At 40.5% G+C, this 26,311-nt stretch overlaps 1 protein-coding gene across 1 annotated transcript in view; it reads left to right on the top strand.

Moving 5' to 3' along the window:
- LOC126469525 (serine/threonine-protein kinase GL21140-like) overlaps positions 1–26,311 on the top strand; it is a 215,336-nt gene that overhangs the window by 113,621 nt on the left and 75,404 nt on the right. The window contains exon 8 of the mRNA XM_050096645.1: positions 23,794–23,940. Within this exon, the coding sequence (XP_049952602.1) occupies positions 23,794–23,940 (147 nt within the window). The remainder of the gene's footprint in view (positions 1–23,793; positions 23,941–26,311) is intronic.

Below are 26,311 nucleotides of genomic sequence, written 5' to 3'. Positions count from 1 at the left end.
GGCTTTCGTTTCTTTTGAAGTTGACTGGCTTGGTGGAGGCAGCTGTTGGCAGTCCTCTGGTTTAGAGCAGAGTTATAGGTCTAAACCAGAGGTTTAGATGATTCTGCGATAATATTGGATGTGAATTTCTAGGCCAAAATCCAAACTAGCTCAGCCACATTATTCCCAGAGAATGTTTGTTCTCATGAACAGAAACAGAAATGGTTAATACAAGGGAGGATCAGACAGTAATGCACAATGGTGTTTTTTGATAGAAGCAAAGTGTAGTTTGATATTTGTAGGCCAAAGTGCATAAACAGAATGAAATTCACAAGGACATAAGGGGCATGTGTGGGGATGACTGTATGGACCGTAGCAATGTCTCCAGAGGGCCGTATGATGCTTACTGATTCACCACACACTGGGTAGCCGGTCTCAGCTGCAACTCTGCAGAATGTTGGAGCAATTGACACGGCAATTCTGAACAACCAGTGTGTGTGCAACTGCAAACATTATTGCAGCAATTAAACTTTTCCTATGGTACAGTATTCAATATTGCTCACAACATTAATTCTGACAGTTTCAAACTTCTTCATGATGATGCTCACCTCCATGTTGCTGCTCCTGTTCATGAGAAAATTGCCGAATCTTGGTGGAAGTTGCTCCAGCATCCACTATACTGTCCAGATCTTGCACTATCAGACTTTCATCTCTTTTGATCCCATGAAGAAATTCCTGTCTGGCAAATGCTTTGCAACAGATGCGGAAGTGAAATCAGCAGTCTGCAGGTGACTATACTGCAACCAAATGGACTTCTATGAACAATGCATATTGACACTGGTACCACGATGGGAGAAATGTGTTGAGAAGGTTAGTGACTCTGCGGAAAAGTAGGTAAATGATGTACACTATGTGATCAAAAGTATCCAGACACCTGGCTGAAAATGACTTAAAAGTTCGTGGTGCCCTCCATCGGTAATTCTGGAATTCAATATGGTGTTTGCCCACCCTTAACCTTGATTACAGCTTCCACTCTCATAGGCATACGTTTAATCAGGTGCTGGAAAGTTTCTTGGGGAATGGCAGCCCATTCTTCACAGAGTGCTGCATTGAGGAGAGGTATCAGTGTCAGTCGGCGAGGACTGGCACAAAGTCGAAATTCCATAACATCCCAAAGGTGTTCTGTAGGATTCAGGTCAGGACTCTGTGCAGGCCAGTCCATTACAGGGATGTTATTGTCATGTAACCACTCCGCCACAGGCCATGCATTATGAACAGGTGCTCAACCGTGTTGAAAGGTGCAGTCGCCATCCCCGAATTGCTCTCCAACAGCGGGAAGCAAGAAGGTGCTTAAAACATCAATGTAGGCCTGTGCTGTGATTGAGCCACACAAAAGAACAAGGGGTGCAACCTCCTCCATGAAAAGCATGACCACACCATAACACCAATGCCTCCAAATGTTGCTGTTGGCATTACACATGCTGTCAGTCAACACACAAGGTCGGCCTGTACACTTTTGTGCTGTACGTGTCCCTTTATGTTTCCAATTCACTATCACATCAGAAACAGTGGACGTAGGGATGTTTAGGAGTTTGGAAATCTCACGTACAGATATATGACACAAGTGACACCCAATCACCCACCACGTTCATAGTCCGTGAGTTCCGCATAGTGCCCCATTCTGCTCTCTCATGATGTCTAATGACTACTGAGGTCGCTGATATGGGGTACCTGGCATGGGTGGCAGCACAATGCAACTAATATGAAAAATGTATGTTTTTGGAGAGTCCAGATACTTTTGATCACATAGTGTAAGTTCATTTTTAATTTTTTTGTTTTGTTGCCTATTGAAGTTTTTGGTAATAAAATCATTGTGTGTTACTTTCTGATCTCCCCTTTTATGATATTAGTAAACTGCAGGAGTATGTATGGGAAGGTATCAGAGCTTTGTCTCTTATTGAACTGGTTGTGGATAGCAATGATATCCTAAATACTGATTGGAATATATGTTACAAGGATACATTAGATGTCATTGGTGGCAAAATATTCTTTGCAGTAAAGTGTTTGGTAATATCTACTGAGGTTCTTAGGGGTGCTGAATATAAAATAATCTAAGTGAAATTACGAAACAAAGATGGGGCAAATGTGGTAATTCAGTGCTTTTATAGACTTCTTTCATCAGGAGCTGCAGTGGCAGAGTGCCTCAAAGAGAACTTACAGAATGTTGTGAATTAGTTCTCTGCTCACTCTATTGTAACAGAGGGAGACTTCAATTTACCATCTATAGGATGGGAGAAACATGCGATCATAACTGGTGCCTGACATGTGACTTCATTGTGGATGTTTGAGCAGGCATGTAGTTAGACATCCAACTTGTGAGGCTAACATCTTGCACTTTCTAGGAACAAATAGACCTTCAATTTTCAAACCAGATGATGTACAATAGGATATTTTTGATCATAATTAAGCGTGTTGTAAGGAATGTTTAGAAAGGTAGGAAAATAGTTTTCCTTAGCAAAAGTGACAAAATACTAATGAGTATGTGAAGAGTCAGCATCAAATATTCAGTTCTGAGGATGATTATGTGGAGCACAAATAAATAAAATTCACAAGCAGTAGTTACTACACCTTAGACAAATATGTTCAGAACGAGGTTTCCAGGCATTGGAAGACCCACCATGGTGTAAGAAACAAAGATAACTTCATCACAGGTTTAAGCAAAATCAAAACCTAGTTGACAAACAAAAGCTGAACGAAGCAAAAAATGAACGTAAAAAAGAGAAATGAGAGAAGTGTTCAATCAATTTGAAAGTTAAATTTTGCCAACCAATCTGACTAAAAGCCCTAACAAGTTTTAGTGTTTTGTAAAATTGGTAAGCCTATCAAAATCATCGACTCAGCCACTCAGTCACCACACAGGCACTGAAACAGGAGATTAGAGAGAGCAGGCCGAAATACTGAATTTGGTCTTTGAAAACAGTTTCACTACAGAAGATCGTAATTAGGTCCGTCTTTTCACTAATTGCACAAATGTTGAAATGGCACATATTTAGGTAAGTAACTGCAGAATGGAAAGCAACTTTAATTGCTTTGTAGTGGAAAGGCATCTGGATTAGATGAGACACCTGTAAGGACACTACAGAAATCATGCAAAAGAACTTGCTGCCCTTACAGCAACACTTCAGCATTGGTCAGTGGAACAATGAAGGGTATTAGTGACTCGGGGGGGGGGGGGGGGGGGGGGGGGGGGGAGGAAAGCACAAGTCATTCCAGTTTTCAGGATGATTCATAAGAGAGATGAACATAATTACAGGTCTATATTGCTGACATTCATGTCATAGAGTAAGGGAACATCAATTGTGCTTTTGGAGAAACAAAATCTGTGCCATAAAAATAGACATTGATTTCACAGATACAGATCTTGCGATACTCGGCCCTGTGTCTGTTGTCAATGAAATCCATAGTGCTGTTGATAATGGTGCTCATGTTAATGCCATGATCCATGATTTCAGGAAGACATTTAGTACAGTTCTGCACTGTTGTTTAAGTTGGGGTGGGGAATATGAGCTTACCGAATATTGGACCATATTTGTGAATGGATTCAAGACTTCATAGCAGATAGAATTTAACGTGTCACTTTTAACAAAACTAAATAAAAATATATGAAGGTAATTTCAAGATTACCCCATGGGAGTGCAATAGATCCACTGCTGTTTACAGTTTAAGTTAATGTTTTAGAGGATAATGTTGAAAGCTCCGTGAAGTTGTCTGCAGATAATGCAGATGTCTATAACAAAGTAGCAATGCCAGAAGACTGTAACGAACTGCAGGACTGGCTCAGGGACTGGCAGTTGTCGCTAAATGCAAATAAACTAAATGTAACATATTTTACAAATGAGAAGATATAAAATTAAACTCCACTAATGGAAAAAATTCCAACACCAAATAATAATTCATGTGGAGTAATGAAGTTTTGGGAATACATTTGTGTAGATAACAAATTTAAATGATTAATATTGCAAGATCACAAGTTAAAGTGTGCCTGAGATAAGCCACTGCAAATGTGAAATGTTGGTATACTAATAACCAGTGTAACTGCCAGATTTTTGAACACGAGCATGCAAATGTGCATGCATTGTGTTGCATAGGTGCTGGATTTTATTTGTGGGATGGAGTTCCATGCCTGTTGCAGTTGGTTGGTCAATACAAGGATAATTAATGCTGTTTCTGGATGACACTGGAGTTGTCGTCAGATGGAGGTGTCAAGTATGTGCTCGATTGGAGACAGGTATGGAGATTGGGCAGGCCAAGACAAAATGACACTCTGTAGATCATATTGGGTTACAACAGTGGTATGTGGGTGAGTTTTATCTTGTTGGAAAACACCCTCTGGAATGGTGTTCCATGAATGGCAGCACAACAGGTCCAAGCACCAGATTGATGTACAAATTTGCACTCAGCAGAGTGCAGCGAATTTGCTGGCGGATCTGCCATCTATTTTATGTAATGATCAAATGAATGTGGTTAGGGTTTTAAAGTTTTGTGACTTGTCCAATGTTTTTAAGATGATTTTAGGGTGATGTTCCTAATGTGTCAAAGGATGGCTGGCTCACCCTAGTTTTTTGTAAGTGGTCAGCCAGTCACATTTCCCTGTGCTTTTTTTTTTAGTTCTTCTGTGTTTTGTTTCTCTGTGTTTTAATTTCTTGATTAGCACTCTTCCCTCCTAATTGGTTTTAGTGCATGTGAGAGTGATGTGATACAGCGTAAATGTGTGGTCATTTCGAGTGCATGTGTGTACAACACTTTTAGTTCATCTCCACATTTGTTTGTTTTCATAAGTGTAAGGGGGTGATGACCTCACCATTGGGTACCCATCAGATCCACACACACACACACACACACACACACACACACACACACACACACACACACACACACACTCTCTCTCTCTCTCTCTCTCTCTCTCTCTCTGTGTGTATTTTGTGGACCTTTCTCCAAGAAGTCCTTATTCTTAGATGCCTTTCCTCTGATCGCTTGGGTTTAACTCCTTTTTTTGTATTAGTGTTCTAAGGTTCTGACATGGGTGTGTATGATCTTAGATGTTTTTGCGGCCTAAAACAAAAATAAACATCCATCAATGAATGATATTATCGGTGTGCGTCACCAAGCCACTGTACATCCATTCTAATTTCATACTATTTCAGATGACATCCTGCTTATTGGCAAAGAGAGAAATTCTGGATTCTTTTGCCTGTATTATGCTAAAAACATTAATGCGGGTGTCAGTAAGTGTAATTTGAGCTGACTGCAATAATGCTGTTGTGAGCAGGCCTAGAAATGTAACTGAGGCAGTGGCAGAGCATCTCTCCCTAGACCAGCCAGATGGACTTAATATTTGATGACTTCTTTGGATCCATGTAGATGGAAAAGAGGAAAAAAATTACAACACTAAAAGATAAATAATGTAGAGTAATGAAATTTTGAGAATATATTTGTCTAGGTTACATATTTGAGTGATTAACATGGCAGGATCGAGGTTAATGTAAGCGTGAGCTAAGTTATTTAAAATGTGAAATGCTGTTACATTTATAACGGTGTAACTGCCAGAATGTTGAATGCAAGCATGCAGATGTGCATGCATTTTGTTGCAGTACAGGTGCTGGACGTCTGCCTGTGGGATAGAGTCCATGCCTGTTTCACTTGATTGGTCAATACAGGAATGGTTAATACTGGTTGTTGATGATGCTGGAGTTGTTATCCGATGATGTCCCATATGTGCTTGATTGGAGACAGATCTGCTGATCAAGCAGGCCAAGGCAACATGTTGACACTCTGTAGAGCATGTTGGGTTACAACAGTGGTATGTTGGTGAGTGTTATCCTGTTGGAAAACACCTGTGGAATGCTGTTCATGAATGGTAGCACTACAGGTTGAATCACCAGATTGACATACAAATTTGCAGTCAGGGTGTATGGGATAACCATGAGAATGCTCTTGCTGACATACAAAATTGCATCCAAAGAACATAACTCCAGGTGTAGCTCCAGTGTGTCTGGCACATAGACATGCTGGTTGCAGGCCCTCAACCGACCTCCTAACCAATGCACACCCATCACTGGCACTGAAGCGGAATCAGCTTTCATGAGAAAACGCAATAGACGTCCACCCTGTCCCCCAGTGAGCTCATGCTATACACCACTGAAATTGCAGATGTCAGTGGTTTGGGGTCAGTGGAATGCACACTACAGGGCATTGGGCTAAGAGCTGCCCTTGAAGTAACTGGTGTGTAAGGGTTTATTGTGTCACTACGGTGTCAGCTGCTTCTCAAATAGCTACGGCAGATGCAGTATGATGCATCAGAGCCGTATAACAGAAATGGTGGTCTTTCTTCTTAGTAGTGCCGTGTGGCCATCCAGAGCCATGTTGTGACCGTACATTCTCGTGATCACTCCTGTCAACAGTCATCTGCTGTGTGCTACATTCCTTCTTTCTAAAATATTGCAGAAGGAACATCCAGCTTCTCGTAGCACTATTACATTAGCACATTGAAAGTGCATGTGGTGTTGATAATGGCATCTTTGTCACCGTAAAGGCATTTTTGACTAACATCAACTCAGCATGTCCCTATCTCAAAGATAACTAATTCTCGCAATCGTTACATTGTGTATTTCAAGCAAACTTTATGTATATCTTCATAGTGGCACTACTAGCTCCGCTCCTATGCAGCTGGCGTGAAATTTGCATAGACATCGTATTTCATGTGTAAAAACACATCTACCAACTTTTGTTCATGTCTCACAACTCCTTATAGGTAGTGTTTTTTTCCGCCATTTTATTTGTAACAAATTGCTGGAAACAGTAACTACTGCTAAATACCTAGGTAACCATCTGGAGTGAACTGATGTGCAATAACCACATAAAACAAATAGTAGATAAAGCAGATGCTAGGCTGAGATACACAGGCAGATTCTTCAGGGAATGTAATTAATCTTCAAAAAAAGTGACTTAAAAAAAACTCTTGTTTGACTATTTCTGGAGTATTGCAGATCAGTCTGGGACCCTTACATCATTGAATTACTAGAAGGGACAAGCAATATCCAGTGAAGAGTAGCACATTTGGTCACAGGATCATTTAATCAATCTGGGAACATTATGGATGTGCTCAACAAGCTTCAGTGGCAAATGCTACAAGAGAGGCATTGTGCATCACTGAGAGGTTTACTATTGAAATTCTGAGAGAGCACATCCCAGGAAGAGTTGGGCATCATATTATTTCCTTCCACATATGTCTTGTAAAAAGACCACAATGAGAATATCCAAGAAATTAGAGCTAATACAGAGGTTTACCAATAATCATTCTTTCCACACGCAATTAACAAATGGAACAGGAAATGGGGGATTAGTTAGTGGTACTAGAGGTGCCCTCTGCCACATACTGGAAGTGATTTAAGAGTGTAGATGTAAGTATAGGGAGTAAGATCTGAGCTGTGGGGAAAGTGTTCCAACAGCTCAAAACCCAATTTCTTAATAGTTTCAATGGTACAGTGGGCCATGTGCAGATGGGCATTGTTGCGCAACAGCAACATTTTCTTTCACAATATATCTCATTGTTTGATGTGAATGGCTGACTTCAGCTTGTTTTCCAACAATTCACCATGAGACGTGGTGTTGTAGTTGATCCCTCTGTCATGTACCTTTCCAGTACGGGTCCATTTACATCCCAAAAAATGATTAGCATAACCGACCTTGTTCCCTGTTGAAATGGTCAAGCAGTTGTTGGCAGATATCGGCATATTTGTCATAGTTCTTAAGTATGCTGGCTTGGTAACTATAGTGCAGAAACTTTATGGAAAAAAGTTCATCATGATTAGTGTGACAGGCAGAACCAGGACTGATGTCCAGAGAAGATGCTACTGTATCAGTCGTAACTTGAGTCTCCACTAAAACCATCTCTTGGGAGTGCTGAATCTGGTGGTGGATGTTGGCCATCCAGCTCTCTCTGTATGTGTCAAACTTCTTTTGTCACCTATGTTACGTGATACAGCAATAACCCCGTATAAAGTCTATGATGAATTTCAGCCCCTTCATCCCTTCTGACCATAGAAATATAATGAATACATGTTGTTCCTCTTTGGTGCAAACTACTAGTGGAATGGACATGTTAATTCTTGACAGAATCCATCTGAAGTGGTCGGGGTTGAATGGTGTGTATGTGACTACAATATGCATGTGCAGAAGGCAGGTTAAGGATTTAAAGGTGTTTTCTGATGAAAGTTTAGCTTAATTTTTGACTCTTCCTTGTACCTTTGTGTCACCACACTCAATTTTCATCATACTCCATATACTACTGTATCAAGGATAATGAATTGTTGGACCACATGTTAGTACTACAGGCTTCCTGGATGAAACTCACCAGCAGCAGAGATTTGTACTCCAGTGTTATTCATGGTATGGTGAATCCATAGTGCAGCTATTGCTAGTCACCAGCCAGCAGTGCGAGTTAAACATTGGCTGTTTTAGAGAGATCTAAGTTGGACCTTCTGTCTGCAGACAGTTTTAGCCCATTGTCTGAATGATTCATTTCAGCAGTACATATTACTAAGAAGTAATAATAATTCTAGAATATTCACAATGTTTATGTGAATGGTTTGTTTTTTCCCAGTGCATTCATGTTATGTGTTCAAGTGAATAAGTCCTATATGATGGGACAGATCAAGGTGGGGAGGGGCAGGGGTGGCACTTGTTAGAGGCACCCAGCCTTCTCAAGGACAGCAGACAGTGATGACAAGTAAATAGGTTGTGGGGATCTTGGGGCTTAACTGTCCAAATCAAAAAGATGGTAGACAGTTCTATATATAAAAAGAACCTCAACTGAAAGTACAAGTGGCATTCCATATTGTTTTACACTTTATTTTATTCATGGTATGTCATTTGACTCCTCATTACAGTTGCAAGTACGTAGTAACTCGGTCTAACCATTGATGGCAGTACAATTACTAGAAGTGTAATCCCCTGCACAGTACAGCCCATTTTCAAAACTGTGTCATTACTTGAGTGGACAACATGCAGTATGATAAACAAAAGAATGGAACTGGATGATATAGTTTCTGTGGAAGGAGGATGTAAACAATGCAGATACTCACAGGCAGTTGGTGGCAGTGTATGGAGATTATGCCCCATCATGTAAAGTGCTCTTGCAGCACGACAACACTTGTCCCTGTATGAGTTGGAAAACCACAGCTGCCATCACTGAAAAGGGATTCCACGTACGCCACACCCACCTTATTCTTCTGACTTGGCCCCTTCTGATTACCAACTATTGGGGGCCATGACAAATCTTCTGCATGGACATGATTTCACAGACTTAAAGGAACTGTGAGCAGCTGTGTGTAATGGGTGTAATATGATCCATAGTAGTAGTTCGAGGAGGGCCTCCAGAAGTTAAAGGGGTCAAGTCAGGAGAATACAGTGGGTGTGGCAGTACCTGGAATGCCATTTCATCAATGGCAGCTGCAGTTTTCTGACTCATATGGGGAAAAGCATTGTCATGTTTAAATAGCGCTTTTTGCGATACTGCATATCCACTGTGTTTGCACCCTCGTCCTGCAGAAATCACGTTGTTCGGTGCTGTCATTTACAATCACATCCCATGTTGGCCACTCGTACAATGACAGCAGTTTGGAAAATAGGCTGTACTGTGCAGGGATTACAAGTTTAGTAATTGTGCTGCCACTTACTGTTAGACCTTAGACCAAAGTACTACGTACTCACAACTGTAATGATGACTCAAGAGACAAACCAAAAATGATGAGAAAAAATAAAGTGTAAATCAGTATGGAATGACTCTCATGTATACTTTCTGATATGACTGTGAAATCAATAATGTTTCTTAAAGAAAAGTCATGATTCATCACCAAGAGGTGACAATAAATACTGCTTTATTACAGCCAGTCCATCTTCATACCATCGCCATGCAGTTCATAATTGATGCCATATCTTAATAACTGTGCTATCTTTTGTTACAATAAATAAACAAACACTGTCTGAGTAACAGCATCTTTTAGTAATGACTACTGGTTTCAGCAACCACTGTTGACAACGTACACTTTGTGGCAGCAAAGCTAAAGGCATTCTGCAGCCTAGATTGAAACTGGTTGCTGTCAGTAAAAGAAGTTAAAATCCAGACAGTATTTGTTTATTCATCGTTAGGTATCCTGCATACCAGAACAGAGAATACGTTAAATGCATTTGTTTTTTAACTGTCAATATAATGCTATCTGGTGTACATGCTCGTGAAGACTCGCATAAATTTCACATGCTCACATAGTGATGTAAAAACTCTTTCATCAATTAACGTAACAGCCATCATAAACCACTGAAATGAAGTAATAGGACTGACATAATGAAATATTTATGTACATTGCATTTAACAGTGGTAACTGTCATCGTGCATTGAAATATATTACATTAGCAATAATAAAATGCACCAAACACTGTCAATCTCCCTTCTGCAATACAGTCTGGTCACAACATTCCATTTGGAGGCACTTGGAATACTGACATCTAAACAGCTGATTAATGTTTACAAGTTGAACCAAAGATGATGCAGAGGCCTTGCATACATCAATATTTACACAAAAATCCCAGTGAATAATATCCTTAAGAATGTATTTTATGTACTATATGTACTGTAATATGACCATTTGTGACTGTCGTACATAAATTTAACGATCTGCATGTTGTATGCAGTAGCATATTATATTGGCAATTTATTTGGATATAATATGCAAATAATAACTTTCTACATTTTTATATGGTGTATTTTCTGTACCATTAACTAGTTTTCAAGCCACTGCAGGATCACCGGCAGATAGAGGCGTTACAAGAACGTAATCTGGACCATGTGGGACTAGATGCTGTGGTGATGGTGGCAATAATGGAAATTTAGTTACTAGTGACAAAAACTTACAAAAGAGAAACAATTGGTATGTTTTGAGTACTTACAATGCACTGCTTCATCCAGAGAAAATCGATTCTATTAATGCACATTTTACATTTTGTACAAACAACCTGATTTAGCTGTGAAAATCATAGATATCACACTTTGCTATGTCACGATCTTTGACTTGAGATGCATTGCATTGCAGAGTAAATATTTAAGAGGATAGGTAATGAATGCACATGAACTGTGCAAGCTTCAAATGCATTCGTATATTGGCAGTACATGTATAATATGGAGTAAACATTACACAAAAGATAAAAAAAAGTGAATTATTTATGACACAAAGAATTACAGACATTGGCTGAGAGTGATGATTGATTGAAATCAATGGGGAAAGCTGATAATTTGTGCTGGACTGGGAGTCAAACTTGGTTCCCCTGCATACTAAGGAGACACACTGACCACTAAATCATCTGGGCACTGTGATCATTGCAACTGCACAGACTACTCTAGCACGGCTCTCATCAGACAAATTCTGAACTTGTCCACACACTACTAATGTAGTTCTCCTTGCCCATTATCTTCATTACTCGTGGCATTTTTCTGAGTCTTGTAAGAGTTGAGCCTGTTGTGCGTTCACACTGAAGAGATCATTGGCCGTTCTCATCTGAATTATATACACTCCTGGAAATGGAAAAAAGAACACATTGACACCTGTGTGTCAGACCCACCATACTTGCTCCGGACACTGCGAGAGGGCTGTACAAGCAATGATCACACGCACGGCGCAGCGGACACACCAGGAACCGCGGTGTTGGCCGTTGAATGGCGCTAGCTGCGCAGCATTTGTGCACCGCCGCCGTCAGTGTTAGCCAGTTTGCCGTGGCATACGGAGCTCCATCGCAGTCTTTAACACTGGTAGCATGCCGCGACAGCGTGGACGTGAACCGTATGTGCAGTTAACGGACTTTGAGCGAGGGCGTATAGTGGGCATGCGGGAGGCCGGGTGGACGTACCGCCGAATTGCTCAACACGTGGGGCGTGAGGTCTCCACAGTACATCGATGTTGTCGCCAGTGGTCGGCGGAAGGTGCACGTGCCCGTCGACCTGGGACCGGACCGCAGCGACGCACGGATGCACTCCAAGACCGTAGGATCCTACGCAGTGCCGTAGGGGACCGCACCGCCACTTCCCAACAAATTAGGGACACTGTTGCTCCTGGGGTATGGGCGAGGACCATTCGCAACCGTCTCCATGAAGCTGGGCTACGGTCCCACACACTGTTAGGCCGTCTTCCGCTCACCCCCCAACATCGTGCAGCCCGTCTCCAGTGGTGTCGCGACAGGCGTGAATGGAGGGACGAATGGAGACGTGTCGTCTTCAGCGATGAGAGTCGCTTCTGCCTTGGTGCCAATGATGGTCGTATGCGTGTTTGGCGCTGTGCAGGTGAGCGCCACAATCAGGACTGCATACGACCGAGGCACACAGGGCCAACACCCGGCATCATGGTGTGGGGAGCGATCTCCTACACTGGCCGTACACCACTGGTGATCATCGAGGGGACACTGAATAGTGCACGGTACATCCAAACCGTCATCGAACCCATCGTTCTACCATTCCTAGACCGGCAAGGGAACTTGCTGTTCCAACAGGACAATGCACGTCCGCATGTATTCCGTGCCACCCAACGTGCTCTAGAAGGTGTAAGTCAACTACCCTGGCCAGCAAGATCTCCGGATCTGTCCCCCATTGAGCATGTTTGGGACTGGATGAAGCGTCGTCTCACGCGGTCTGCACGTCCAGCACGAACGCTGGTCCAACTGAGGCGCCAGGTGGAAATGGCATGGCAAACCGTTCCACAGGACTACATTCAGCATCTCTACGATCGTCTCCATGGGAGAATAGCAGCCTGCATTGCTGCGAAAGGTGGATATACACTGTACTAGTGCCGACATTGTGCATGCTCTGTTGCCTGTGTCTATGTGCCCGTGGTTCTGTCAGTGTGATCATGTGATGTATCTGACCCCAGGAATGTGTCAATAAAGTTTCCCCTTCCTGGGACAATGAATTCACGGTGTTCTTATTTCAATTTCCAGGAGTGTATATGTGGCTTCTGTTCTTTTGGACAAGTGGCGTGTCGTCTTTTGGACATGAATGAGTTACTACCATGTGTGATCAAACTTTTCTTCATTGGGCCATGACAATAAAAATAATAAAGAGCAAAACAGTTTTGAGTAAACAGAAAGAATGCTATAATTGTTACATGAATTGGAGATTATTAATTTATGCAGGAGGATGAGCATGTATTCTTATTGTCTTTTTTGGTATTTTGTGCCTGGATGTCTTACAAATTCTGGAAGAAATAGTTCTGTGTCAATTCACTTTGTTTGTTAAGGACTTTTTGTGGTGATTATAGCTTGTGAATGTAAATCTCTTACTGTTTAGATATCCATCTGCAACCTTTTGTGAGCAATATGTAACATTGAAAAGTTATCATTGATCTCACCTGCAGACTGTTTGATGGGCCATGTGTTATGTATAACTGGACTTGGTCAAGAGTTTGAGTCAGAGGGCAGCCATATATTCTTTGTAGCACTTTACAAAGTTTCTCCCTGTTTGCTCGTTATAAAAGCAAGAACAAGAGCATGAACGTTTGTGTGTCAGACTTTGGTGCCACTTTGCAGTGGGTATGTTATTGAAAACAATTTTATTTTCTGGTTTATGTGTATGGAGGATATTTTTATATTGTGCAATCTGAAAAGGTTTACAAATTCGATGACACTTTATTGAAGAATGGAGAACTGTCATATTTTGGCATTACTTTTTTTAGCATGCAATGATGATGGTTGTTGCTTTAATGTACATCGAATTTGTTCAATTAGCGTGTTTGAGGGGACGGATTATATCCATTATTTGTGTGCTATAGTTTTAAGTATTTTCATTTCATTACATGCATCCGCTACCCTGATGAGGATGTGCAGTGTACGTATCACAGATGACCTAAAAAAAGTGATCTAACATTGTTTGGGTGTCAGGAGATTTTGTTAATGGCAACTTCATTGGTTGTGGGTTTTCTGTGTATTTGGAAGTTATGCTTGTTATTGTGACTGGAAATAGTATTATTAAGGAAGTAAATTCCTTCTGTTGTTTGATGTTTGATTGAATTTGATTCTTCAGTGCATTTATTCACTTGACCTGCTAGGTTACGTAGTTCTTCTTGTGGGCTATTGAAAAGTACTACTGTCTCATAAACATATCTTTTATAATATAAGGGGCATTCAAAGAGAAACAAGCCAGAGGCATAATTACAGAAACCAGTACCTGTATGTTAGAGGTTTTGACCGTGGCTGTTGAGACACTTGTCCCACTGTGACACAATGCAGTGAATGGCTGTCTTATAAAATTCCTGGGGCTGCGATGTTAACCAGTTCTGCACGTACAGCTGGACGTCTTCACCCGAGGTGAATCATTTGACCAAGATGGCTCCCTTCTGATTGATTTCCTGCAGCATGGGACAACAGTGAATGCCCAGTGTTACTGACAGACCTTGACCACCCTTCGCCAAGCGATCAAATCAAAACAACCAGGCAATCTCACACGTGGGGTCATTCTGCTCCATGACAATGCAAAGCCTCATACGGCCAGCACAGTCGTGGCACTCCTGCAGAAATTCAAATGGGAGGTTCTCTGCCACCCTCCATACAGTCAGGACCTCTCTCCCTGTGATTAAGCCAATTTTGGTCCCCTTAAAAAAGCTCTGAGGGGCAAACAATTCACCTCAGACGACGACGTCCAACTGTACATGCGGAACTGGTTAACATTGCAGCCCCGGGAATTTTATGAGGCAGCCATTCGCCGCCTTTTGCAATGGTGGGACATGTTGAAAACCAACTGCAGGGTGCCGTACAAAAGGTGCAATCCTGGTCTCTCATCCATGGCTTCCATACTTCCATATTTCAGCCGTCAAGTTTTGCATCATGCCCCTTCTCTTAACAATTGTACTTTCTGACCACAACCAGAACTCTACCTCGAAAACCAATTACTCAATGTCATGGAGTCTTATAGCTTTTTGGGGCTGGTCTTCAATACCTCTTTGGCATGGCTTCCACATCTTTGCCAACTTAGACATACATGTTCATCATACCAGAATACTCTTTGCTGCGTCAGTAACAACAAATAGGGTGGAGACTGCTATACTCTTTTGTGGCTTTGCAAAGCTCTGATCCTGTCCTGTCTTGATTATGGGAGTCTGGCAGATCCCATGGTATTGCCTTCAGCATTGCAGATACTGGATCCAGTAAACCATTGTTGGGTGTGACTTGAGCAGACCAGCCTTGTGACCAACTGACTCACGGAGGATCCGATCTCTTACCGAGTTGCCAACAACTGCTGCTCAAGTATGTGATGCACATTTGCTGCTTTCCTGAGCACCTGCACTACCAGATCCGTTTTCCTTGTAAGACGATTCCCCTCCCACAAGAGAGACCGAGGGCTGTAGACACAATCACAGTTTGCATATAGTGTCTCTGCTCTGCACTCCAATCTCCCCCAATGTTGCCTTCTATCAAGGAGCAATTGTCTATGCCTTCATGGTGTGTACCCCATCCTAGGATCTGTCTTGACCTATCCTTTGGACTGAAGGACTCTGTTGAACCCATGGTTTTTCACTGCCTGTTCATCACCGTCCTTGATGCATTTCCGGGTTTCGGAACTGGTATGCACTGATGGCACCATGGCTGAAGGTCAACAGTTGAACCAATTCTGCCTACACAATGCAAGGTGGAGTGAACTACGCACCTTGCTAAATGAACACAGTGTGTTCATTGCAAAATTGATGGCCTGGCTTGAGCCCACTGTCTTGTTCATTCTTGCACTGGCAAGACCCTAATTAGCTTCAGTGACACCAATCAGGTGAAAGATGAGATCCGACACTTCTTCAGTAGCATGGTGGCAGGATGGTATGACATGGGCATGCAGAAACTGCTACAGTGTTTACAAAAATGCCCATTTAAATGATGTTTACATGAAAAAATAGAAAAATTTTCAACTTTCAAAACTATGTACAATTTATTGTAAAAAAAACGTTTCTTTTTATTTTTTAAAAATTGGAGACCTTGCTTTTGGGATCACCCTCGAAGTAACTTCATGTACAGGATGACAGTTAATGAGCCATATGAAATAAAATCGTCATAACTTCTGAATAGTTTGCATTAGGATGTTCAAACTGCACGGTTGGCCGCGGGGAATGGTGGGAAGTAGTATGCACATGCATGGTTTGGTTTAGCAGTGAAGCCCACTTTTATTTGGATGGGTTCATCAATAAGCAAAATTGGTGCATCTGAGGTACTGAGAATCCACGTTTTGCAATCAAAAAGTCTCTTCACAGTCACGGAATAATTGGTGCAATATTTCTTGATGGCACAGTGGTGAAGGTTTTTGAAGATGATCTCATCCCCATTATTCAAAGTGATGCTGATTTCGACAAGAAGTGGATCATTCAAGATGGAGCTCGACCCCATCAAAGCAGAATAGTGTTTGATGTCCTGGAGGAGCACTTTGGGGACAGCTTTCTGGCTCTGGGGTACCCAGAAGCCACTGGCATGGGCTTCGATTGGCTGCCGTATTCTCAAGATCTGAACACGTGTGACTTCTTTTTGTGCTGCTATATTAAAGATTAGGTGTACAGTAATAACCCCAAAACCGTTGCTGAGCTGAAAACACTGCTCAGGAGGTCATCGACAGCATCGATGTACCGACACTTCAGTGGGTCATGCAGAATTTCGCTATTCATGTGCACCACGTCATTGCCAATGATGGCAGGGATATCGAACATGTCATAACCTAAATCCTAATATCTGTAGTGATGTTTACATGTTGAATAAAGGGTGTGCACACCATAGTTCGTAACTAATTTACGTATTTTGTCATATAGTTCAGTAATTGTTACCCTGTATTGTAAGTCGAAAGACATCTTGTATGTACTCATATGTGTATTGCATTGTGGTTATCTGATGATGGGCCACACCCAAAACACGTTATGAAAATAAAGTAGTTCGATTAACATCTAGTGACTACTTTTTATGACCTATCAGCTGTCTTAGAATCGCAATAAAAGTAAAAAAGAATGAATTAGACATTTAATTTGTGTAGTGTCGTTTTGTGCTCATTGTCTATATAAACCAGGAAACAGCATCTATTACATTTTAAATTCTTCAGTCAATTCACATTAGTTGTACACCGTACCCAACTGTTGTTTTAATCAGTAAGTGCAGTAATTTCCAATGTTTGTGCCTATTACCATTAACACTTTGCTGTCCACATGTCTCATACAAATTTATTCACTTGGTGCTGGCAGCACTAACTCGGACTACTTGCCTTGGCACCGGCTGTTCTTGACATTATCGGGAGATTATAAATTGTTATGTTTTACAAGTTCTCAACCCCGTTCCCCTACTTTCATGAAATTTTAAAGATATACATATGTAAATAAATACAAACTTTGTTTGTTTCATATATTTGTTTATTTGCATTGTCTTTGGTATTTAGTATTTCTCGTTCACATGATATGAAGAAAAACAGTCTCCAAGATGTAATGCAACTGTGCAAGACTTGCACATTAAGTTTTGTTTATTCGTTTCGGAAATACATAGACCTATTAGTTGGTGTTGCTTTATATGATGGGAAAGTTTGTCAACCAGATCGTGATGAGACGTATGCGATGTAGCGGCAACCTCCAAGTTTTGCTCTGTGCATTCATTGTAAATAATCATATTGTCTCTTTCGTCTGCCATAATGAAAGGGCACAAGTACTTATAAAAACAAAAAAACTTGTTGATGTGTATAACTTACTGTTACCTAATCAAAACACCAACAGAATGCAAAAGATACTAAAGTGCTGTCGCCGGCCATGGCGCAACACTATGCTCATGACACCACTATGGTATCGCAGGCCACTGAGCGATACCATGCTCACGACACTACTTTGGTGTTGCCGGCCGTTGACCGCTATTTCGCGCACGACACCACTGTGGTGTCACCGGACATATTTTCCTGCATATTGCATATTGTCAGCCTACATATTATAGGTTCACTATGTTTCATATTTCCATTGAAAAATTAGAATGTGATTGTTAATCCAGGCACAAATTATGCTAAGCTAACGACATCCCATACGTATAAAAATACTTTCTTGTATTCCACTTATATTAAAATTGAAGTGTATTGTATTCCTCGAAGGTCGCTGTAAATTGAAAACAATGCGCACACAAAACATAAGGTGTGGATTACTTCAAATAAATGAAATGCATAAATGTAAGTCACAGCACTTCATTACAGTCAATACTAATGTTGTTGTTATACATATAATATGCTATTTCATGCAACTTATAAATCATTAAGTTTATGTATGATTTTCATGTATGCTCGTAGTTCCATGTGATATATAACTTGTACAATCCAAAGGATATTATTCACTGGAATTTTAGTGTAAATATTGATATTTGCAGACCCTCTGTATTATCTTCGGTTCAATATATAAACTTTAATCAGTTTTGTAGATACCAGTAATCTGTGTGTCTCCACAAGGAATGTTAGAACCAGACTGCATATGTAGAAAGAAGATTGACAGTGTTTGATACATTTTATTTTTGACAGTGTGATATATTTTAGCACATGACAACAGGTAACACTTTTACATGCATTATATCTATTTTGTTGTATGTATGAACACTATAAGTGGGCCACCACTCTCATAAAATACTATTTCTGTAAGATGGGTTACTGCTTAACTTTGAATTTAATCTTAAGGTGGGCTACAATGCCAGAAATCATTGATCTTGAAAATTACACAGTGATCAACATGCTGAAAAAATGCTTCTTCCACTAGAAATGCATTTCACTAATAACTCCTTAATTGTGCTTTACAATGTTTCATTGCTGCATAAATGCCCTATGGTATGAGGAATGATAATATTGCTTCAGAGGCAAAGTTTTGGGTAGGTTACCAGGTGCATATGTTTATATTGAGGAAAGGCAACGATAAACATAGCTGTTCTGTTTCCTAAACCAAAATAAATGTCCAGGAAGTATTTAACAACAGCTGTTGTGTGTGGGGAGTCAATGTGTTATCAGATATTTTATAAAGCTTCATGACCTACAAGAATTGTATAGAACATGAAAAAGTTTTACTTTCTTTTCAAAGTTCCTCCAGTGTGTTTCTCACTGGCTCCTTAATAAATAATCTTATTGCTTGTAGACAACAGTGTTCTGAAAATGATAGATTGCTACTCACCAAAAAAAAAAAAAAAGATGACAAGTTGAATTGCAGAGAGGCACAATAAAAAGACTTTTACACATTGAGCCTTCAGTCCAAGGCTTCTTCAGAAAAGAGTGCACACATATGTACACACAACTCGTACACACAGGACTACAATATCTGGCTGCTGTGGCCGAAATATGACTATTGCGTTAAATAAAATTAGCAGGAGTGGGACGGGGAAGAGGGAAGGATAGCAGGGTATGTTTGGGGGAGAGGAGAACACTGTATTGTGTGGTGGAGTGTGCAGGGACTAGATGGCAGCAGGAAAAGGCTTCCAGGCACAGCATCTGGAGGTTATAAGGTCGGGAGGGGGACAGAGAAGGGGAAAAGACAGGTGTGTGCATTGGCAGAGAGCAGTGCACAATGAGAGTAAGGGGATAAGAATTGTGAGGTGATTAGACAGAGGGAGCAGAAACTGTTGGGTGGCAGGTGTGGGGGCAGTAGGTTACTGTAGGTGGAGACCAGGATAATTTCGGGAGCGGGGAATGTGTTGTAAGGATAACTCCCATCTGCATTCAGAAAAGCTGGTGGTGGAGGGGAGAATCAGAGTGGCCCTGGTTGTGAACCAGTCATTAAAATCAAGCATGTTACATTCAGCTGCATGTCAAGCCACATGGTGCCCCATTTTGTTTTTGGCCACAGGTGGTAACCATTCACTCTGGAACACAAGTGGTTGGTAGTCGTACCAATATAAAAAGCTGTGCAGCAGAACTGGTATATGACATGGCAGCTTCTACGGGTTGTCCGGCCTGTAATAGGGTAGGATAACCCTGTGACAGGACTGGAATAGGAAGTGCTAGTTGTTCCAGTTCGGGGTGCTATTGTGTGACAAGACACATTCCTTTGTAGCTGGTTCTTGGCAGTTTGTGGGGTTATGGCATAACAAATCTCTGCGGACTAGGTCTGGGGGAAAATGGCTGTTTGTGAAGAACTTTGTGAGACCCTCAGCATTGTGGGCAAGGGAGTTCTTGTCACTGCAGATTTGCTGTCCCCAGGTGGCCAGGCTGCGTGGGAGGGATTTTTATGGTGTGGAAACGATGGCAGCTGTCAAAATGCAGGTACTGTTGGTGGTTGGGAGGGTTTAATGTGGACAGAAGTGTGGATGGATTCATCACAGAGGAGGAGGTCATTGTCCAGGAAGGTGGAACGAGTTCAAGAGGACCACGTGAAGCAGATGCGAAAGAGGGTGTTGAGACTGTGAAGGACTGAGGATGTGGTATCTTGGGCATGGGTCCCGATCATGAAGATATCATCAATGATCCTGAACAAGACCAAGAGTTTGGGGGTTTTGGAGGCTAGGAAGGTTTCTTCTTGATGGCCCATAAACAGGTTGGCACAGGAGGATGCCATGTGGGTGCCCATTGCTGTGTCATGGATTTGTTTGCATACCTTCCCTTCAAAGTAGTAGTTGTGTGCTAGGAGAATGTTAGTATGGTGTCTGAGTAGTGAAGTAGTGGGTGTGGACACATTTTTCAGCCTGCCAGTTCTGCTACAAAGAGTAATATGATTAAATTTTTTTCCATCCTTTTGGTTACATTCTATAAAATGAGGATTGGTCAAATTGGGTATGGAATTTAGCAAGTTGCAAGAATCCACTTATGTAAGTAAACAGATGTTATGTAGGGCAGACTGCTAGGGCTTCAACTCTCTTGTGAGTAAGTGACTGGTGAACACAGGGCTGTTAGCGTTTGCTGTACATCTTCCCTTTCAGTGTTATAAGTCTGAACCTCAACTGTTCTCTTTCTCCTCTCAGGGACCCAGCCAATGATGACTGGGTACAGGCCTGGCAATCACAGGGTTCCCAAGTTGTTGCAGTTAAATCCAATGGAATCCATACATGGAAAATGTTCACTGTCTGCCATAGAGTCAAAATGGTACCATTACTATACAATGACTTTGATTTTATAATAATTCTGTGAAACATGTGAAGTCTAGTCACGATGTTGAATGATCGCTTTTAGCATTTGTGGGACTCTGTCAATTGCACAGTCGTTAATACAAACAAGAAATTCTTTTGAAGATGAAAGATCGTATTGATGCCCAGCAACCACCATAAAAATATCTATTCAGAGAATTCTTGCACTTGCACATTCAGCATTCTCTTGTAGTTGTTTTGATGGCCATATCTGAAATCTAACTTAAGTGCTTGTATGTCAGGAAAGTTTGCAGTGCGAATATCTCACCACATAACCCAGTAACAGAAGGACCAGTGAATGGTGACCTGTCAAAAGATATTTTTAGTTGTAATTCTAGCTCTAACAACTGATATAATTGTAACACACAACTGTACTACATCAAACAAGAGACTAAATGACAGTCATTTGTAAGTATTTTTTCCAGCTATTCTCATTACAAATGAACAAAAAGAGTGAGGAGATTAAGGGGTGTGGGAAAATGAAAGGTGTGAAATTTCATTGTTGTGTGTGGCTTCACTATTACAATCATACATAAAGAAAGTAACGTGATACCCACTGATACGTATACTGGAGTGTGCCGTACAAATTATACTTGAACAATCCATGAGAAGCAACCACATAAGGGCCTGAGTGAAATCTCATTAAACCTTGACAATCTCCATGCTAATAAGGCAGTGACAACAGTTTTGCGTGAGGGGTCATGAATACAATTTCTTACCCTTACATATTATTGTCCTGAATGGGCCCCTTATTCATTACTCTCTGCTTTTTAAAATAAGAGAAACTATTGTTGTGCAGTTGATTTGAGTTCTCAGAAGTGGCAGTATATACTTCCAAAGCTTTCCTTTAAAGCTGCTAGGAGGCGTGTTACGGAGTCTTTAGTGAGTGGTTTGCAAGTCTGTGTATGACGTCAAGAGTATGAGTTGTGAAACCTTTAATTTAATGGTAGAACTTGTAAGACATCCTGATTGAAAGTAAACTATGTAGTAGATACGTGCAACTGACAAGAACACTTCTCAGATATCAACAAACCTGGAATCTTCCTGAGAACTTATTTAAGGACACTAACACTATGCTATGGATAATCTTAATATAGTAGCAGAGTTTTGTACGGGTCCGGGGGAGATCTTTTGAAAGAAATCTGCTACAGTAGTGATAGAAGGTTTCAAAAATTGAGCTTCTGTTAAGTGCAAGTGCAGACGCAAGGGAACAAAAACATTAGTCAGAATTGGCACTGTAATCCATATGGGAAATGTCCCATCAAGATTTTTATGTTTTGTTTGAAAAATTGAGTGTTTGTATCCAGGCAAGGTATGGCTGTGCTGAATCCACTTTCTCCAGAGCTAAGACTGACAATAATGCTTTATTGCGTGACAATTGATGATTCATATAAAAGTTTGAGCTGTGTACTGTGTGTTTCAAAGCAAACCATTTTATAAGTCAGACAGCTACCCCACATAAATGAGGGATGAGACTTTTGTTCTTGGACAATTATTTGTATTATTTTCTTGGTGTGTAAATTTTCATCTTTGAATAGATGAGGAGGATTTGAACCAGCATCTGTGTCAAATGGCTGAATGCAGGGCTTATGCAGTTATTTTCTGGCTTGCTGTCACAAGAAAGTTTGCATAAAATATGTTCATCTGCTGCTCTAAACTTTCATATCTATACTACAGTAGTCATATTTTCTAATTGTGTGCTTTTTAATGTTTTTAAGAAAGTCTGAAGGGTTCTGTTTTTTGTAATTTCTATTAAGCACATGTTTTCATTCCATGTAAAGCACGGAAATTTGAGATAAACTCTTAACTTTTATGAAGGTAGCCTCAAGAAATACACAAAATGTTTGGAAAGGAAAGGGGAAACAAAATAAACTTCAGACTATTGGGATATTGCTACAATAGTGTCTGTAGAGAGATGCATAACCATGCCTGAGCAATTGGTTCTGCGCAGAGAGGCTGAGAACACAGTGTGGTATTACTAGTTTGCTCCATCTCTCTCTTACTGTCTTAGTCTCACAGCACTTGCTTCACTGTCCTCTCGTGGCAATCAAAGACACTGATGCAAAATCCATATGTAAATTAGTTGGTACTTCTGACAGTCTTGAAACAAGCAACCACAATGCATTACACAAGAAATGTATTCTCACAGTCACCCATGGTGAATACTGTACCAAATAGCTCCCATCAAATGCATACCAACATACAAATTATTGTTAAATGTTGGACCTACTCTTTGAAACACACACAACACATGGAACTAATAAAGTGATGCTGTTGGCTGTCATGACACACAGTACACTTACATCTGCCACTTCCCTATTCCCCACCATCCGCCTACTTACGTGCACATTGTGAATGCCCTTTGATAATATATTTATGTAAAGATTTGTTGAGAAAACTGTATAGTGTTAAGGCTTTGTACTGTAGGCCTGAGCTAAAATAGATCATGCCAAAACTAGTTAACAGACATTATTTTATTTGTAATTTAGAGTAAGCAAGTACTTTTACTTGTTGTTTGTTTTTAGGTCAAGATGCTTGTAGCCCAAGCTCTAAATATTTGAGCCCTGCTTTTAATTTATAGGTTTGATTACTTTGTTCGGTTGTATTTGATCATTTACATTTGCCCTGTGTTGTTTTCAGGGAGGTGATTTATTTGATTGCATAACAGCTCAGAGAAAATTCAGTGAAAAGGAAGCTAGCTTCTTGTTAAAAGATCTTGCCAGTGCTTTACATTATATCCATTCAATGAATATTGTGCATAGAGATATAAAACCAGAAAATTTATTGGTAAGTTGTTTTATGTACATAAATAATAAAGGAATTTATATACTGTTTATGAGGAATAAGGTAAACAAAAAGTAATAGTAGGTTACTTTTCTGTCCAGTTTTGGGTGACAGAAACATTATCATGGATTCTGAGGTGTGGAGTAACAACACATTTTTCTTGTACACAGAACTGTGTCAGAGTTAGAAATCATACCACCGAAATGTTCTGCCCAGTTAAAGACAGAACCCCCAAAGCTTTGTACCCTGATCAGACACCGAGTTGTCAAGTCACTTCGGAAACAATACTGTGTCATTCTGAGAACACTAGTGATGGTCAGAGAACAGTGTGCGATTTGGAAAGCAGGAATTTTAGGTTATTTTGATTGTTAAAATGGATTGTAACTTATAAAATTAAAGAACTTTCCAGTGAAGTGGACATTTAAACAGTCAGTAGAGGATGGATACAAGTAATTGTATCAGATATAACTTACATTTAGAGGGGGCTTTCAGAAAATATATGTAGTGATTACAGTCAGCTAGTGGGCACAGCCAACACCCATTTCATGAAATTCCAGAGTTCAAGCTTCCTGTAAACACATAAGCTAAATGTATATCAGACCATTGAATGGGGACACAGGTTGTATAAGGGGTAATCAAATGAAAAAGGGCAGGTGGAAAAAAGTAAGTAAACTGTTTATTGTTTCAAAAGTAATTGTGCTAATTGTTGTTACATTTATCCCACTGTGAACAAAGATGGTCAGTGTGTCGTGGGTGGGTCCAAATGTTGCCAAAATCGTATTGAATAGGTTGCAGACGTTTCACTGGGAAGCTCTTACACATCCTCCACCCAGTCCCCATCTCTCCTCATTCAATTTCCATAATGACGGTGTCCTGAAGAACATCATTTGTAACCATTGATTTGCTTTGGATAAAGAGGTGCGCACCTGCGTACAGTCTCGGTTTTGTAGGCTACAGCAAACATTTTGCACTATGATGTCACCATTTTCTGTCAGTGGGATAAATGTATTAACAGTTATGGCTATTACTTCTGAAATAGTAAACAGCTTACTTCTTCCATCTGTCTTGTTTTCTTTGGACTGCCTCTTGTACTTGTTAGAAGAGAAGAAATTTTCAAAACATTGTCACCTTTTCATCTTCAGAAAGACTTACTCAATATAACAAAAGTTCTAAAGTTGCTTGAAAGGCTAAGGATGAGGCTTTCCTGATAAAGACTGAAACTTTGTTCCTAGCTACGTTGCTTCCAGTCTTGAACGACCCAGTTGATACAGAGTTAAACAGCTTAAATTACAGCAAAGTATTTGTTACATACATAGATACATTAGTATCAGTGTTGCAGTAGAAGTGGAAGTTTCAGGGAAGGTGTTACATTACTGGTGATGGTGCACCTTCACTGATCCCTTACTGGATTACTGATTCCAGCTTTGCCAGACAATACACATTCACTAGCGATAGTGTACTATCACTAGTCAAAGTATAACTTCACTGCTGAGAGGTATGGAATGTGAACCGTGGATGCAATAACAAAAGAGAATCATATTTTGAAAGTTGTTTTTCTATGAACTGCAATTTGAAAACATAGTCATATTACACAAAATTCCTTCATTGCAGCAAGGACCTGCTCCATGACACTTAACAGTTGCACAACACATTTTTCTTTCTGCAAAAAGCACCTCATAGTTTAACCTTTGTGCTGGCAGTTGCATTTGAAGACTCACTGGCCAATTTCCATTGACTGACAAGGGGAGGCCACAATGTTTGGAACGAGGATTTACTGCAAACTTTGTACACTCGTAGCACTCCATGATGACAAAATGTGTAAGCAGTAGCGCTTACTTCTCAAGCATTATTGAGAAAATCGCAAGATAATTTCGGTCGTCAAATATATACCTGTGCATGGCTATTTTTACCATGAAGCGGTAGCAGCCGAGTGGTTTGCGTTCAAGCCCCGTAATCGATGGATCGAGTCCCATTCGTCAGGTTTTATTTTAACAGTAGTTTCCTTTACTATTTACATTACAATTGACATAATAGGAAAAATACGTGTAATTGGATGAACTTTTATTAAATTTCAATGCTATTTGGCAGTCTACAAGTTTTTATTATCAGAAATAATATAATATTCTAACTATCGACTAGTAAATGACCAAACGCATATAGTGATACTGAAAATGTATGCTTGTTTGTGATTTGAGAAGTCCCTTATACCTGGAAGGAGCCTGAAACGACTTGTTACCTCCAAGTTTTGACCGGCACAGATGGCTTTCGAAAGATGTACAGTTAATCGTCGCTTTCGACATTACGAGTACAAGTTGCAGGATGGTATTTTCGTAAAAACGTGGAAAACATAAAGTTAAATGGCACCAGCTGCATT

Source organism: Schistocerca serialis, chromosome 3 (assembly GCF_023864345.2).
Source record: "Schistocerca serialis cubense isolate TAMUIC-IGC-003099 chromosome 3, iqSchSeri2.2, whole genome shotgun sequence".
Lineage (NCBI taxonomy): Eukaryota > Metazoa > Arthropoda > Insecta > Orthoptera > Acrididae > Schistocerca > Schistocerca serialis.
This window is presented reverse-complemented; position numbering and strand designations above follow the sequence as displayed.